General features: G+C 46.8%; 2 protein-coding genes and 1 long non-coding RNA gene across 10 annotated transcripts in view; 2 read left to right on the forward strand and 1 right to left on the reverse strand.

Moving 5' to 3' along the window:
* Window positions 1–10,583, forward strand: part of PPM1D (protein phosphatase, Mg2+/Mn2+ dependent 1D) — a 35,721-nt gene extending 25,138 nt beyond the window's left edge. The window contains exons 4-7 of one of the 2 annotated variants that reach the window (XM_083714589.1): window positions 2,056–2,246; window positions 3,855–4,097; window positions 9,207–9,654; window positions 10,480–10,583. In XM_083714589.1, coding sequence (XP_083570715.1) covers window positions 2,056–2,246; window positions 3,855–4,097; window positions 9,207–9,654; window positions 10,480–10,499 — 902 coding nt within the window. In that variant the 3' untranslated portion in view covers window positions 10,500–10,583. Of the gene's footprint in view, window positions 1–2,055; window positions 2,247–3,854; window positions 4,098–9,206 lie in introns of both variants that reach the window. The other variant, XM_083714588.1, reaches the window with a different exon arrangement.
* Window positions 5,364–14,823, reverse strand: LOC310832732. Of its 2 annotated transcripts, none has more exons than XR_014558380.1 (2): window positions 14,694–14,823; window positions 5,364–8,851 (listed from the first exon to the last, which is right to left on the reverse strand). It is a non-coding gene; the product is annotated as an uncharacterized lncRNA (long non-coding RNA). The 2 variants fall into 2 exon arrangements; XR_014558381.1 differs by having other exon boundaries at window positions 14,654–14,802.
* A 162-nt stretch (window positions 14,824–14,985) lies between these two features.
* BCAS3 (BCAS3 microtubule associated cell migration factor) overlaps window positions 14,986–17,833 on the forward strand; it is a 454,783-nt gene continuing 451,935 nt past the window's right edge. For 4 of the 6 annotated variants that reach the window (XM_083714447.1, XM_083714444.1, XM_083714448.1 and 1 more), the window contains exon 1: window positions 15,020–15,350. The gene's annotated coding sequence lies outside the window, so the exon portion shown is untranslated. Of the gene's footprint in view, window positions 15,351–17,833 lie in introns of all 6 variants that reach the window. The other 2 variants (XM_083714443.1, XM_083714445.1) reach the window with 2 other exon arrangements.

A 17,833-nucleotide genomic window follows, 5' to 3' on the forward strand; every position in this document is an offset into this window, starting at 1 on the left:
AGTAAATAGGAGTAATTGATTCGAATGGCTCCTTGTCCAGCGTCTGAAAACGCTGTCAGCTGGATGGCGTGTGGCGCTAATGGCGAAATGAGCATTGTACTTCAGGAAACAAAAGAGCTTGGGTTCCTTATTTCCTAAAGTGGCTTGCCGCTTTCTGAAGTGCCTGCGTGGGCGGAAAAAGAAGCCTTGTGAGGAGTGGAGCTCACAAAAAAATGGCTGCCTTTACTGGGGCCTCAGCACTTTAGGGTTTTGAGCTTTCTGATGACAAAAAACAACAACAAAACACAAAATGCTGTTATTCAGTTGCTAAGGGTTGTAGCTGTTGTAGCTGTACTATCCAGAACAGATCCTTTGAGATTAAAGGACTGACAAACTCAGGTCCATGAAGTCCAGCGGGTCTACTCTTGAGTAGAACTGTTGTTGGCTTACGGCCCTAGGTCCCTTTCTTGTCAAGCAGTAAGTTTGTTTTTCAGGCGTACCTGTACTGTAACACACCGATAGATGTTACAGCCCTCATTAAGGGGCTGTGTAACATGAGGAAAAATCGAGTCAGAAAATCTTTCAGGCTGCTTATGCGAAAGGATGATTGCCTGTTTAAGAGCCACTGTGTTGCAGTGGCTAGAGTGTCAGACTGGGAATTTGGAGACCTGCTTTCAAATCCCCACTGCTATGAAGCTCACTGGGTGAACTTGGGCCCATCACCACCTCTCAGTAGAACCTACCTCACAGGCAGTAGGAGAAGCCAGTATAAGTTGCAATTCTAGCTGAATCTGGGGAAAACACTTGAGCGATTTCAGTTGCTTTTGTTTGTGTTGCTCATTGCAAACAGCTGAAATGATAACAAACCTGATTTGCAATGGGGGTTGAATAATTTCGACAGCAACTGTATATATTGACTTGGGGTGTTTTTTATACAGGATGCAAGCCGTGTAAAAATATATTCAGTACAAAACAAACTGAAAGTAACAGTCTATAACAACCAGGCATGACGTGACAGCTACTGTAAAGAGCCTCATAAACTTACAGAGCATTACATCTTCCCTTTTCCCTTTCTCCTGTCACAGGAACACCTCCATTCCAAAATAGGGCAATAAGTCAGTCAACCTTTATTACAACAATCCCAGATAAAACCACTAAACTGCAACCAAACAAATGCAGTTTTACAGTTATGGGCCAGCAAAGGACTGATCGAAATTAACAGCAAAGGGCTAGGATGTGTATAGAGCACTGAAATCCAGTAGGATCTCAATCCCAGATGAGATAAATAGGTTAAACCGAAAGGTGAGTTCCATTTTCAGAAGAAGTAATGGTGAATTTCAAGTTCCATAGCTGAAAACCACCACTGTGTGTGTGTGTCCAGTTGTGCTGTCTTATATTTGACTACATAATAAAGTCAAGCCATTCCCCAATGAATTCATTGCTTTTTTGTTTGAACCCTCAACACTCTGAACTCTTGGGTTACATTGGAAACTGCCTTACACCAAGTCAGACCACTGGTCCATCTAGCTCAGTATTGTCTACACTGACTGGCAGTGTCTCTCCAGGGTTTCAGGCAGGGTTTCTTGCTTGGCTGCCTGACCTTGGGCTTGCTGCCTCTGCCGAGAGCTGTAACCATTTGCTTCTGACTGGTAACAGGATCTTCTTCAAACTGGTGCTGATGGATGCATAACCTTAATATAACCTTAAAACCCGAAATTGTAACTAAGGGGATGTTCTGCATTGCCATACCTTGAGGTGCTGTGGATTGAACCAGGTATACGGATCTACAGCTCGCCCCTAGTATAGTCCCCCTGGCTAGTAGCTAATGAGAGCCTAATCCTCCATAGTCCAATAGTAGCTTGCTGTGACAGCCCTGCAGGGAGAAAGCTAGTCTGAACTCTTTTCTAAAGTCCTGGCAGTTTTGTTTTCTAAGCACAGGGAGTTTGATTTTCAGATTCCATCCTGAACTGTTACATTTGATAGCAGAGGCTCTCCACCCCGCCCACCCCAGTTAAATGAATTAAAACTTATAAAACTCTTTTTTGTGTTTTATCTCTTGTACCCTTCCCAATCCAGGTGATCTGTGGAGCTACGACTTCTACAGCGGGGAGTTTGTTGTATCTCCTGAACCGGACACAAGTGTGCACACATTAGATCCTCAGAAGCACAAATATATCATCCTGGGTAGTGATGGGCTGTGGAACATGATCCCACCGCAGGAAGCCATTTCTATGTGCCAGGACCATGAAGAGAAAAAGTATTTTACGGTGAGCATGAGCTTAATCCGAAACCATACCAATAGCCACCAATTTCTCCACCTCCAGCCGAAACCATGATAGAAAAAGAAATGTGGACTACCTGTGGCTGGGTAGTGAATTGAGAATATTCTCTCTCAGTCTCTCATGAACAGGTTTCTTTAACTTATCATTGTGAGGGAAAAAGAGGACAGGAACCCTCTAGGATTGGGTGGGAAACCTGTGTAGCAAAGTATTTTCTCTCTGGTTATTTTTTTGTATGTTTGAGCTTAAGGTGGCTTATGCAAAACACATAGAGTCTCGTGGAAAAGGTGGGATATACCGTATTTTTCATCCCATAGGACGCTCCGTCCCATAGGACGCACCTAGTTTTTTTGGGGGGAAATAAAGGAAAAAATTTTTTCCTTTATTTCCCCCCCAAAAGCAGGTCGGGGAAACCAAACGAGGTCGAGGAAGGGCGCTGCACCTCCCTGAGCTTGTGGGGCTGGCCGATGTCTGCCTCAGGCGGCAGGCTGCTATCCGCAGCGTGGGGAGCCCTGCGGGGAACCCCTGCAGGGCTCCCCACACTGCGGATGTCTGTCTGGCGCGCGGGGCGCTCTGCTTCAGGGTGCTCCGCCCGCCGGGCGGCAGGCTGCTATCCGCAGCGTGGGGAGCCCTGCGGGGAACCCCTGCAGGACTCCCCACGCCGCGGATGTCTGTCCGGCGCGCGGGGCGCTCTGCTTCAGGGCGCCCCACCCGCCGGGAGGCAGGCTGCTATCCGCAGCCTAGACAGCCCTGCTGGACCTCCTGCAGGGCTGCCCAGGTTGCGGATGTGCTCCCGAAGCACCGGGCGCTCTGCTTTCAGGGCGCCCGACGCTCCAGGAAGCAGGCTGCTATCCGCAGCCTAGACAGCCCTGCCGGACCTCCTGCAGGGCTGCCCGGGCTGCGGATGTGCTCCCGAAGCGCCGGGCGCTCTGCTTTCAGGGCGCCCGACGCTCCAGGAAGCAGGCTGCTATCCGCAGCCTAGACATCCCTCCCTGACCTCCTGCAGGGCTGCCCAGGCTGCGGATGTCTTCCTGAAGCCTGGAGAGCGAGAGGGGTCGGTGCGCACCCACCCCTCTCGCTCTCCAAGCTTCAGCGAAAGCCTGCATTCGCCCCATAGGACACACCCAGATTTCCCCTTCATTTTTGGAGGGGAAAAAGTGCGTCTTATGGGGCGAAAAATATGGTAAATAAATATAATATCAGATCTCAGGAAGCCATCGTGCAGAATTTGATCACAACATCTATCTAAAGGCCATCTGAAGGCATAGCTGAGAAATGAAACTTCCCCAAATACAGTGGTACCTCAGGTTAAGTACTTAATTCGTTCCGGAAGTCCGTACTTAACCTGAAACTGTTCTTAACCTGAAGCACCACTTTAGCTAATGGGGCCTCCTGCTGCTGCCGTGCCGCCGGAGCCCGATTTCTGTTCTCATCCTGAAGCAAAGTTCTTAACCTGAAACACTGTTTCTGGGTTAGCAGAGTCTGTAACCTGAAGCGTATGTAACCTGAGGTACCACTGTACATGTCGTAGTTATGGGATGGTGACTTTCCTTTTCTCTCCTTCCGCATCTCCTTGCCCACCTTTGGAACTGAAAGGGAGGGCGCCAGCAGTCTTTGGCCAAAATGCTGGTGAACCGCGCACTGGGACGTTGGAGGCAGCGCATGCTGCGGGCGGACAACACCAGTGCCATCGTCATCAGCCTCTCTTCGGTGCGCAGCGACCAGAGCAATTTGGAAGGGGAGGAGGAGCTGTATTTCAACCTGGCTGAAGGCCCGTCCTATAGCAGCCCTGAGATGTGGGCAATGACTCCTTCACGCTGCTCCACTCCTCCAGTCAAGGTAAGAAAAGAGGGGTGGAATCCCGAGTCATGATGTCGAGAGGTCATGGCAGGGGACTCCCCCATACAGCTGCAAATAAAACGTTTTAGGTGCAATATACAATGTGGCACTAGATGGCGATGGCGAGCCTTATGGAAAATTCAGTGTATTTTAAAAAACACTTAAAAAGAAAAACATTTTCGGAACTGTGTGTAGATTCCACCAGGGTAGAACTTATCACCTGTGGCGCCAGGCAAAAACTTTCATCTCTAACCAGGCCTTTGGTTCGTAGTTGTGCTTGCCCTGTGGAACGCCCTCCCATCAGATGTCAATGAAATAAACATCTGGCTGACTTTTAGAAGACTTCTGAAGGCAGCCTTGTACAGGGAGGTTTTTAATGTTTTGAGTTTTTTAAAATGTGTTTTCATACTTTGTTGGAAGCCGCCCAGAGTGGCTGGGGTAATAATAATAAAAATTATTATAATTATTAGCAATCAATGGCCTTACAGAAGCAAGTGGAATGGTTTTTTTTAATGCTTTCTCGGTCCTCCTGGTTTTAATGCATCTATGTGGGGTTTATTGTCTGATTGTTTGGTTGTAATTTGCTTTGAGTTGCCTCTGGGCCAGAGAAAGCAACTTACACCTTTACCAAATAAAATAAATAATAAGCCTTCAGATATTGATGGACTACAAATCCCATCATCTCTGGCCCTTGGCAATGTTGGTCTGGTCACAGGCCTCTCCACTTAGCCACTTGATTTGCCATGATTCAAATAGAAGATCCTTGGAGTGCAGTATATGTTTCTGTGGCTGCCCACCCCTTGTTGGAGTTTTGGCTGCTGCTGTTCTCTCTGTCGCCACTGCCTTCTGGAAGCCCTTTGTACAGCAGTCCTTGTCTTGTCAGAGGGGAGGGGAGTCATGCTCAGCTGGGGTGTTTTGAAGCAACCAACAATTACCGCCACTGGGCTCAGAATAGCTCTGACTGCTTTGATGTTCCCCTGAGTCTTTGAATAGCTCTTCTTTGGCAAAGCAAAATGGAAAAAACCCACAAAGGTTTGGATGAGCTACTCAGGGGTCTCTATATAGGCGCAGCTAGTAAAAAAAGGTGGGATTTCTTTCTTCTGCTTGCCTTTCTTCCACTTTTTCTTTCTTCCTCTCTCCTCCCTCCATCCTGTTCTTTCTCTTTCTCTCTCTGACTCCCTCTTTTCCTATTTTCTCCATTCTCCTCCTCCTCCCCTCCCTCCCTTACCTCCCTCATTCTGTTATTTCATTCTTTCGTTTTCTCTATCCTACTCACCTCTTTTGCGTGCACTCTCTCGCTCTCTCTCCTCTTCCAGAAAATCAAGGCAGTCTACGATATACAAAATTAAACCAGCAGTGATAAAACACCAGTAGAAGTGTCAGTAGAAGCAGCCATAAAAAATGGGTTGGGGAAAGAGTTACATATTTCAAAGGCCTATCTGAACAAAGCAGTTTTCAAAAGAAGTCTGAAAGCAGGCAGGGACGATTCCTGCCGAGCTTCTACTGGCAGGGAGTTCCACGGGGCAGGACCTGCTCTTTAAAGGCTCGGTTCCCTAGTAAAGTCTGGCTGAACCTCAGGGCTTAATCCCCCCCCCCCTTTCTCCATGCTGGAACTAGATGGGCCATTGGCCTGATCCAGGAGGCACTTCTGATGTTCCTCTTCTTAAGGAGTGAAACAGGGCTTATAGGAGGAGTCCATCTGGCAAATCCCAGCAGGGAGCGCAGGGCCCGCCTTCCTCCCCTCCCTCCCTTTTAATAATGAAAACATTCAGTTTATATTATTATTTGAAGAAGTCAAAATGCTCATCGTTCCATCACACTCTGTTATGATCAAGGCACAAAGTTTAGCATGTGGTTATGCAAAGGTGCGGTACGCGGGTGGCACTGTGGGTTAAACCACAGAGCCTAGGACTTGCCGATCAGAAGGTCAGTGGTTCGAATCCCCATGACGGGGTGAGCTCCCATTGCTCGGTCCCTGCTCCTGCCAACCTAGCAGTTCGAAAGCACGTCAAAGTGCAAGTAGATAAGTAGGTACCACTCCGGCGGCAAGGTAAACGGCATTTCCGTGCGCTGCTCTGGTTCGCCAGAAGCGGCTTAGTCATGCTGGCCACATGACCCGGAAGCTCTACACCGGCTCCCTCGGCCAATAAAGCAAGATGAGCTCCGCAACCCCAGAGTCGGTCATGACTGGACCTAGTAGTCAGGGGTCCCTTTACCTTTATGCAAAGGTGCAGGCAGAATTATGGCAGGGAGGTGGCAGCCCTGATTCTCACCAGCAAGGGACCATGGGGCAGCTTTAGGTTCCGCCCCTACGATGTCCCAGCATGCAGCCCTTCATTTTCTCTGGCAAGAGGTACCTTGGGTGGTATCTAGGTTGGCACTGGCACAGGGAGTCTTTCGACAGCCCTCCCCCCCAATAGGGCTTGTGGGGTCCATGGCTCACACCTGCCACCTTTCCACCTTAAAAAAACAACAACTTCTCATCTGGTGTCCTGAGCAGTGCTGGTGCCAGGGTCGTAAATTTCCCATAATGCCCTGGAGTGGTGCCTTGGTTGGACCACTGTGGGAAATTTAGAACAGTGGCTGGACTCAGCTGCCTGGCAATGCTGGGAGTGATACTGCTGCCACCGTCAGGCCATCCAAGAAGGTCCACCAGAGGGCACTTTGCCAAGGCACAGGGCCGTGGCTCACTGGCAGAGCATCTGCTTTGCATGCAAAAGGTCCCAAGTTCAATCCCCGGCATCTTCAGGTAGGGCTGGGAGAGAAACCCTGGAAGGACGGCACTTAATTGAATACAATCCCAAAGAAGCAACTAAAGAAACAAGCAAAAAAAAAGTTAGTATTTTTAGAATACTTTTCTCCAAAAAGCCCAGGATTGCGGAGGACTTGGTTTACAAACAAACCCCAAATGGTAGCGCTTGGGGCTGAGGAATACCTAATTTAAATATGTACCAGTAAAGCCATTTGGCTTTTTTCATTAATGCAAGACAAAAAATATCCAGTGGGTGCAATTAGGAACATGCAGTGCTGGAGGCCTGCCTGTTACAGTACAGTATATCCCCATTTATTAAAATTAGAGGCAATTACAGATTCACATGGGAAATGCTCTAAGGGTTGGTATGTGGTGGGAGGGACATTTGTCTTGCCTTAATACCCTTGATGTATCACCCAGCCTTTTATAATGTGCACAAGACGGGTGAGATGGAGGTCTCACAGGAGTTTAGGTATTGGCAAGCAGGATGTTTGGGGTGGCTTGGCAGGCTCTGGTTATTTGGAGATGAAAGGAGCTCTGTGTATGCTCAGAGGTGCAGTGCAAGGGCTCAGAAGGAAGTTCCTTTTTGTTGAGTGGGGCTTACATCTGAGCAAGTGTGCATTGGATTGTAGCCACAGGGGTGAAAGGAATCTTGTTTATGCAGGGTATGTGGGTGAGTTACTCCAGTGAGTGGTTAGTGTGTTGGACAAGGACCTGGGAGCCCAGGGTTCAAATGCCACTCAGCCTTGAAGCTCACTGGGATCTCATCCACACTGTACAGTTAAAGCACATGGCTTCTTCCAAAGAAGCCTGGGAGCTGTAGTCCATTAAGGGTCCTGGGAGTTAGCTCTGTGAGGGGTAAACTACTATTCACAGGGATCTTGGGGTGGGGAGCGATGTGCTTAAATGTGCTTTAAATATACTGTGTGTAAACGGCAGGTGCCTTACAGAACTAGAATGTCAAGATGTACAGCAAGATCTCCCACTTCCCTGGCTATTCCAGAGGTGACTTTTTGAGGAGGGCCTGTTTTAAATATATTTCAATGTAAAATTTTAGAATTCAGCATGTTGGGGGGGAAATAGAATAATTTGAACTGCAAATTACCTCCTTGTATATAATTGGCCATTGATAACTTGAAAGATATTAACAGTAATTGAATGAACAAAAATTCTAATTAGGCAGATGGCAGCCAGACTGACTTATAAAAGGACAAGGGGCAAGGCATTTCAGCCATTTAAGTCTACCACAGTGCCTTGGCACAAAACTATCGTTCAGCCTATGTTGTTAGCCTTTACACAAACCCTTTTTCTAAAGAAGGCTGGGTATGGTCTGGATATCAGTGAGAGCGGACTCCAAATCCCTGGACAATTTCTCCCAGCTGGTTTGTGTGGATGGCTGATTTGGGTGGTCACCTGATGTCCAGGAAGATTCTGATCTGTGATGTTAGCAGCCCCATTCAAACCACCTGTCCACCTCTGAGCAGCTGCCCTGCTTCAGCTGGTTATGTTAGACCAGTGGTTCCCAATCTTTTTTTGGCCATGCACCATGACATATAATTCTTATTATTCAAAAAGTGAACTCCTATTCACGTGGAGGAATCCTTAAAGGCCATTCACTGTTAATAACTCATTCCTGAAGTGCTCCCCTGTAAGCCCTGTGCCCCATGTTGGGAACTACGACATTAGACTATACTTGAGCATTCAGTACCTGGGAGGTCTGTATTTTACCTGCTGCTTACATTTAACCTTGCTGCTTCTCACTGGGATAATGGCAAGATGTCGAACTGGGGTTCCAGAGCTTGAAAAGCTGAATTTTCCAAGCTTGAAGTTTATTTTATTGGACCTGAGACTTGTCTCCAGAGATGGCAGCAGAATGAGGGAAAGAACACCTCAGAGAAAAACAGGATGAGAAACAAAGGAGCAGGCTCAGGTGCTTATTGAATAAAAGTTTCAGCCAGGGATGATGGAAGTTGTATTTCAGCAACATCTGGAGGGCCAACACCTGAAATAAGAGTACAACATTTAGTGAATTTTAATATTCACTAAAAATTCCTTTTAAAAAGCCTGTCCTAAGTAAAACTGAACAGTGCATGAAAAAGAATTAAGGGGAGAAATTCCCACTTCGTAACACTAGTAAAAAGTCTTCTATCCATATGTGTAAAGTTTATTTTAAGAGCCAATAGTCCAGCAAAACCTTGGGTAAACATACATATTTTTCAAGAGGCATTTAAAGCTCTCCACCTATCGGATTCTCTGACCACCACAAACTTCTCTGGGATTTATCTGAACAGATACTGGGAAATATCTGAGTCTTTCGATTCACAACTACATAATTTTACTCTCTTGAACCCCACCAGGTTTTAGAAGATGACTTGTGGCCACGGCTCAGTTCCCCCGAGACCATCCCTTCGCTGACGCGCAACACGGCATTGAGTAAACCTTCAGAGCCGCCTGGGGAGGCCGCCAAAGGCAGCGCCCCAACGTTAACGGTGGTGTCAAACAAGGATGCGGTGCCACAGGAGGAGAAGTGCGGCCGACTGTTTGGGTTGAGGATGCGCGACTCGGAAGGACGGAGCGTGCCAGGGACCCTCTCTCCCTCCAACTCTGGGAACGCAGGCATGGATCCAAAAGCCTTCAGGGTACCTCCAAGTGAGCCAACCAAAGCAGCGACAGTGAGCTGCAAAAGGACCTTGGAAGAATCCAATTCGGGGCCTTTGCTAAAGAAGCCCAGGAGGGGGATGACTAGGAACGTCAGCGTCCAGCCTGAAATCTTGTCCTCCACGACGACCCAACACAAAACCACCAGTAAGCTGGCCATGCGCCGTAGCCTTCGAAGACAGAAGAAGCTGGGGAACCCATTGTTCCACCAGCCCAGGAAAGCACTTTGTGTTTGCTGAAAGGGTTTCAGTCATTAATGCAGTTTACCTGCATAGGGAAGCTTTTTAATGTGTAATGATTTATTATGCTTTCATATATGTTGTAAGCCTCCCAGGGTGACTGAGGCAACCCAGTCAGATGGGCGGGGTACAAATAAAAAAACCCTATTATTATTGTTATTATTATTATTATTATACCTTGCGGTCCAGTTCAAAGTTATGAAGTTTCGGTACAAATAAGTTGAAACTGCATATTTTTATTTTATCTTTTTCTCATTTGATTTTTTATTTTTTTTTAATGCAGAAAACCCTTTTTGGGGTGGGTTGGTATTCGAACAGCTTTATCTCAAACTTGTACTTGCTTGTAATATAACTGTGAATTTTGTAGACGTTCTTAGGGTTATAAGGAGTTTGCTGTAAAAATGTGTGTAAATTTATATTCCTTCATACCAAAATGTAGTCTCCCCACCTAACTTTCTTTTGCATAATTGTTACAACAGGGCTTAGCAAAACCCACAAAAACACAACACCTTGATTTTGGATGATGAATTTTTTTGGGGGGTGGGGTTAATTTAGTACAAAGTAATGAATTTGTATAAACTTCTTGTGACGACCTCACAACTTTTTAATGAAAGTAAATTATTAAAAAGAATGGAAAATATGTATTTTCGTAGTACTTAATACGTTCTGCCTGAAGTGTACCCTATTAGAGAATATAATACTAGGTCTATTTTCTTTCTTTATTAACTTTTAGATTTCTCTATTCAGAAATGAAACGTACGCAGAGGAGATGCTGAGTCTTCGTCACACAGCAATGCTGGTTTCTGTATTTTGATTAAAATACTATGCAGTACTTTATCTTAGTTGTATTTTCATTATAATTTTTTTGTAAGATAAAGGGCCAAAATTTTAGCTCAAAAACAGGAACGAAACGTAGTTTCCCTCCATCAGTTATTGACTCCTAATTCTTGAGAGGTGTTTTTTGATTTCTTTTTTTCCTTTTAGCAACACATTTGGATATACAACACATTCCTTTTTACAAGCATGAGATATTTTACTGTTCCAACAATGGATGGTGCTCTTGATGGTGACATTTCCACCATAGGTTCTTAAGTTATTGGGATAGTTTTCTAGTTTTCTTTGCATACGTTGAGCCATGTATACTTATAATGAAATAAAGTTAGCAAAAAAACCTGGCAGGGTGGCTTTCTGTTTCTTCCTTTTGCTTTATTAAAAATGAAAAGAACATGGTTGATACGACACAAGGTCACACACAGTTCCATGTCATGTTGCTGCACACTGAAATGCCACAGAGAGCAGCAGAAATCTGCTTGTGTTAAAACTCTAATCTGGAGCAGCTCCTGAACTTGCTGAGCCATAAGACCTCAGATGAGCATTCAATCTGTGCTTCACAGAAAGGAAAGTTGCATCATTGTAAACTATGGTGTTTGCTCCCAAAAGATGTTGCAAGGCCTGTAAAAGCAGATTAGACAAATTTATGGGGCTATCTAACCCTAAGACTATATTCTACTTCCATGGTTGGAAGTACTGTGCCTCTTTTTAGCAATTGATTGGAATCACAAGTGGGGAGAAGGTTGCTGTGATTGGGTCATACCTCTTTTGTATAATCCCCTAAGACTCCATATTGCATGTTTATTACATTTATAACCAACGCTCCTTCCCAAAAGGTCCCAGGCCAGCAGCATCTGATAACAAAAGCAGGAAACAGGAGGCTTCCTTGCACCCCAACCCTGCAGAAATCTGGATACACCCAAACACCATTTGGGAACAAGCACGTATTTCTGGCTTCCTCTCATATAAGCAACCCAAGTCACTTTTGCAACATGGCAGTTTTAGCTTTTTGAAGGCTGTTTCCCCATTTGTGCATTTCACAAGTCAGCTGCACACTCTGAAGAAAGAGCTCCCTTTTCTCAGACCCAGACAGGTAAAGGTAAAGGTAAAGGTAAAGGTACCCCTGCCCGTACGGGCCAGTCTTGACAGACTCTGGGGTTGTGCGCCCATCTCACTCAAGAGGCCAGGGGCCAGCGCTGTCCGGAGACACTTCCGGGTCACGTGGCCAGCGTGACATCGCTGCTCTGGCGAGCCAGAGCCGCACACGGAAACGCCGTTTACCTTCCCGCTGGTAAGCGGTCCCTATTTATCTACTTGCACCCGGAGGTGCTTTGGAACTGCTAGGTTGGCAGGCGCTGGGACCGAGCAGCGGGAGCGCACCCCGCCACAGGGATTCGAACCGCCGACCTTTCGATCGGCAAGTCCTAGGCACTGAGGCTTTAACCCACAGCGCCACCTGCGTCCCAGACCCAGACAGAGCAGTTCGCAAATATTTTTGTACAAATTCACAGTAGTTTTCCATCCCTACTTTCCAGCCCCTGCCTGAATTATCACTTTTAGCATGTTATTGGCATCTGTCTCAAGAGACCATGGAGTGTGCCTCCAAGGCTGAAGTCAAGCCTGAGTTAGGAGCACCGAAGTAACTTCCCTGGGGTGCAAACATGGGCAGTGTGTGTGGAGGAGGTCCTGGGTGGCCCAGCCTCACAGATGTGGTCCAAAGGAAAGCAGAGCAATATGTTTAGCACATACTTGGATGCAGGAGTTGCTGAAAGGTGTACAAGGCGCCATCCAACCATCTTAGGGACTCCACTCTGGATTTGTGTAGGGTTTATTCCTAAGCCTTCGCTTCTCTCGAAGAGGTCCGACAACGCAGCAGAAATTTAGGATCAGAGTTTTCCTTCTGCTATAAGGGCTATCTTCCAAGGTTGACTAGCCCCATCTGTCCCTCACTTCCCTCTACAAAATGTGCAGAAGCCTCAGTATTGACCGTTGGACCCACTATTGGTCTTGTCTGCTCAATTCGCAAGGAGGGGAAGTCCCTAACTCACTGAGGGCTTGAGACCCATTGGCTATCCTCTCCTGGTTTAGCCAGACAGCCACTGATCTGTAACTGCTGTGCATGCTGGCTAGGGCTGATGAGAGCTGTTATCCACGAAACAGCTGGAGGATGCCAGGTTGACAGATTGGGATGAGATGGTTACAAAGTTCACATTGCCCAGGTATGCTCAGTTACTGGGGTGGGGGAGCTACCTGTCCCATCTGCTCACTTTATTTCCATACTTACCCTACCTTTCCTCCAAGGAGCTCAAGGTGGCAGCATACATGGTTTCCACTGCCTACCCATTTTACTCTCACAACAACCCTGTGGGGGTAAAGGGACCCCCGACCATTAGGTCCAGTCGTGGCCGACTGGGGTTGCGGCGCTCATCTCGCTTTATTGGACAAGGGAGCCGGCGTACAGCTTCCGGGTCGTGTGGCCAGCATGACTAAGCCGCTTCTGGCGAACCAGAGCAGCGCACGGAAACGCCGTTTACCTTCCTGCCGGAGCGGTACCTATTTATCTACTTGCACTTTGATGTCCTTTCGAACTGCTAGGTTGACAGGAGCAGGGACCGAGCAACGGGAGCTCACCCCGTTGCGGGGATTCGAACCGCCGACCTTCTGATCGGCAAGTCCAAGGCTCTGCGGTTTATTTTTTTTATTTTTTATTTTTTAAAACATTTTTTTATTGCTTTTTTAAAAGTACAGAAATACAGAAAAAAGAATAAAGAGTGGTTATAAGAAAGAGAGATATAAATAACAAATTTCCATATTCTTTTTCCATCTAACCTATAGGACTTCCCCACATCCTCCGAACCCTGCGTTCTCTGTCTTATAAAGCATCAGCAATTTGTTAACTTATTTCAAAACTTATTGTAACTTCCATTTTATCATGTTCCCTATTTTCAATTTTACTGTCACTCAATTCTTATATGTTTTATATTAAACACAATAAAGTTATTTCATTATTTTACCTCTGAATTCTTGTGTCTTAATTTTCATTCCAATAACTTACATTTGCTGAAGCTAGAATTTCCTGAAAGGTGCATTTTTTTTAACATTCATACAACTTATAGTGTTTTTTCAAATAGTCCTTAAACTTTTCCCAATCCTCCTCAGTTGTTTCTTCTCCCGCGTCTCGGATTCTGCCAGTCATTTCAGCCAGTTCCATATAGTCCATCAACTGCGATTGCCATTCCTCCAGCGTGGGTAAATCTTGTGTCTTCCAGTATTTTGCAATCAGGATCCTTGCTGCTGTGGTAGCATACATAAAAAAGGGGTTGCGGCGCTCATCTCGCTTTATTGGACAAGGGAGCCGGCGTACAGCTTCCGGGTCGTGTGGCCAGCATGACTAAGCCGCTTCTGGCGAACCAGAGCAGCGCACGGAAACGCCGTTTACCTTCCTGCCGGAGCGGTACCTATTTATCTACTTGCACTTTGATGTCCTTTCGAACTGCTAGGTTGACAGGAGCAGGGACCGAGCAACGGGAGCTCACCCCGTTGCGGGGATTCGAACCGCCGACCTTCTGATCGGCAAGTCCAAGGCTCTGCGGTTTAACCCACAGCACCACCCGTGTCCCATAGGTTAGGCTTAAAAACCATGACTGGCCCAAGGTCACCCATTGAGCTTTGTGACTGAGGATTCGAACTCTGGTTCCCAGGACCTGGACCAACAATCTTAAGCACTATGCCCCCAAATAGTTAACACATAATTGTACATGTGTGTTTTTAAGTACAATATTTAAAAGGTGCTTCCTCAACATATTGGACAATGGCCCTAGAAGGCTGGCATGATGCGGGGTGGCTAAAGAGGGCTAGTCTGCTGAAATTCCCTCTTCCAACACAGCCACGTTTCCAAGGTGAGGGAGACTGCGCTGCACCTGTTGAATCGCCCCACTGCAAAGGCCGCTCTATCCCTTGGCATCTCAATGGCGCAAACCCCTGCTTGGGACACAGCTCGAAGCATCAAAAAATACACCCTTTAACACAGAGACTCACGCAATTATTTCGCAAGTATATATAAATAAATTACATACTGTACACACACAATTCAATTTTGTTGAGACCGGAAATCACCTAGAGATTATTTTGCCGCTCTATTTTCTTCCCTCTCTATGGTTCCTGCCGGCTTCTTACTTGTTACGTCGCGCCGCCAGCCGCGCGATGTCGTCACGCGTCCCGGTCTCTTTCCTCCACGCCTCCTTCCTCACCTCGCCAAGTAGAAAGAGGTAAACAAGCGTACGAGTCACCAGCAGCGGGCGTGGCTAAACCCGTTCTGACGCCCTCGAATCCCATTGGTCGCGCTGACTCAGCTTCGGACCGGCCGCGACCTATCTTCGCCTGCGGCTGAAGCGCCCGCCTCTATCTGATCCCCGGATGTAAACAAAACCTTCCCCCCCTTCTCCAGGTGGGCGTGCCCAAAGAGTCTCTCCCCCCGCGCCAGCTCTCACCACTTTTTTTTTGGAGGGGAGGCTAAGTTCTCTCAGCCTATCCTTGCTAGAGACGAACGGGAAGAAGGAGCCTCTGGGCAGCGGGGCAGAGCTCTGGAAGTGCAACCACCCGCAGTGCCCGTGACGTCGCTCCCCGGGTCCCCCGGAGCCATTGGAGGAGCCGGCCGAACAAGTCCCGCCTTCTCTGGCAGGCCATTGGCTGTCGGTGTGGTGGCCGGCGAGAGGGTCCCAAACACTGTCAGAGAGGGGAGGAAGCGGGACGCATCGGCGGCGGCAGCAGCAGGTAGGAGCGGGCGGGGCTAGTTGGAGCGGGGGGGCGGCTGAGGGGGGGGGAGGGCTGACGCTGACAGGAGTGCCAAGGGGTGGGGGGAGGGGCAGCGGTGAGGGGGGCATTATTGGGGAGGCAGCTCCTTATTGAGGGGGGAGGAAGTGGCAGGGGGGAATGTTGGGGGGGGGGGAGAAATGTCTGAGGTAACTGCATACCTACGAGGGCCGAGGGGAGTGAGGGAGGCAATGACATGCCTTGGGGAGGGGAGGACATGGTTGGCATCTGTGGGGGGTGTGAGGAAGGGGGATATGGGGGGCAAATGGAGGAGGAGGGAGAAGCAGGTAAATGAGGAAGGGGAAAGGGGTGGGAGGTGGGCATTTTGTGGGAGGGAGTGTTATAGGAATTTGGCACCTGCTGGATGCAACCCGTATAGAAAGCGACTGCATATATCAAAGGCAGCTTCAAGTCCAGGACGGAGTTCTACTCAAGAGTAGAGCCATTGGGAGTTATGGACCTGAAGCAGGCATTTCTATTCCTTCCAATTTTGTCTCTGGCTCCGACTAGCTTTGGGCACAGCCTGGTATTGCGAAATCGCTTTGAGGTACTTCATAGGAAGCAATTCATAAATGGTGGAGTAATTGTTTATCATCTTCTTATTATTATTTTTACTACACACCTGGGTGCATACGTAGTCATAGCTGATTTAGATATGGACTGCATTTTCTACAAACACAGGCATTGTCAAAGTGGTTCGCATAAAAGCAAATGTGATTGTGTGTGAGATGCACACACACACACACACACACAAAACCAAACCAAACACACACAGTAAGACAGACTAAATCCAGACTCCTTTGCAGCAACATTGGCCACTTTTTTCTCTCCTCCCACTCCCTGCTTTATTTACCATCTTGGCTGGTGGGGTTCTGGAGAACTTGGAAACTTGTGCACACTTTATTTTGTGACATTTCAGTCTGCCTACTAAATGTGCTGCCCTAATGCAGACCCTCCAAGCGCCCCTATATTCCAGGGACATCCCTGATTTAGAGAAGCCACCCCAGTTTCTTATTTGATCCTGGAATATCCCGCTTTTCCTTAGGATGTTCCTATTTTTATTGGAGAAATGTTGGAGGGTATGGAATTATCCAACCCCCGAGCCACCTGAAGGCAATCCTGTATAGGGAAGTTTTCTTAAATGTTTAATATTTTATTATGTTTTGATATCTGTTGGAAGCTGCCTAGAGTGCTGGGGCAACCCAATAAGATGTGTGGAGTATAAATAGTAAAATTACCATTATTGAATGGGACATCCCTATTTTCATCAGAGAAATGTTGGACGGTATGCTAATGTGGATTTTTGAGTTTGTCCTATGAGCCATCATAGGCTTTGCTACAACTACACACACATATCATGCATATGCCAGTGTATATCTCACATGAATTGTTTACATGCATAAAGTTTTATGTGTGTGGTGTGTTATATATGCAATAGTGGAGACATAAGGAAGAAGAAATATATGGCAGTTGGGGGAAGAATATGGGGTTAACTGGAATCTCATTCAGTAAAGAGCTGCAGATTTGCTTGTTTGTTTTTTATATTTCTGTACTGCCCTTCATCTGAGAATCACAGAGAGGTTTACAATATAAAAACAAAAAAATACAGACCAAAAGAACAAGAGCAACAGACCCTATCAAAGTTTAAAAGGCCACAGATTGTTTAATTAAACAAAGACCTGGGAGAAGAGGAATGTTTTTGTCTGGTGCCTAAATATATTTAACAAAGGCACTGGGCAAGCCTTTCTGGGGTTGGGGCAGAGATGTATGTGTAATCACATGTTTGTGTGAAAGAGGTTAGCAGGTATGACATTTATTTTAGTATTTGGCATACATGCAAGTACATATAATGTGTAAATGGGATCAAACACACTCATTGTTTCTTGTTTTTTAGCTTTTGACCCCTACCTTTGTAATAAATATTCAGGCAGCTTGCCATCTTCAACATAAAAAGCAATGTAGGACAAGGCCCACAAGAATGAAACTACAGAGCAATTAAAAACCACAGAAAGCCTGCTAAAAGGCAAGAACAGTTTATATTAAGGCTAGTACATCCTCTATGTGTATTATATGTACGTATGTGTGTATATGTAGGTATGCTTGTATGAGTGGATGGGAAATGCTTGAGATGGGGGTGGAAACATATGGCAGTAGGAGAGGTGGGAAAACTTTAGCTGGAGAGATGGAGACTAGAGTCATAATTCAGCTGAAAGTGAGTGGTGAGGCTATAGGAACATTGGCATCTGCCTTCTCCTGAGTCAGACTATTGGTCCATCTAGCTCAGTATAGTCTACATTGACTGGCAACTGCTTTCCAGGGTTTCATGCAGATAGTTTTCCTTGTCCTGCTTCGAGATGCCCGGGATTGAACCTTGGATTTTATGTAGGCACAGAAGATGCTCTACTGCTGAACTGTGGCTTTTTCCCTAGCATGAATGCTTTTGC

The sequence above is a fragment of the Podarcis gaigeae genome (assembly GCF_964106915.1).
Source record: "Podarcis gaigeae genome assembly, chromosome: 15".
NCBI classification, from domain to species: Eukaryota; Metazoa; Chordata; class Lepidosauria; order Squamata; family Lacertidae; genus Podarcis; species Podarcis gaigeae.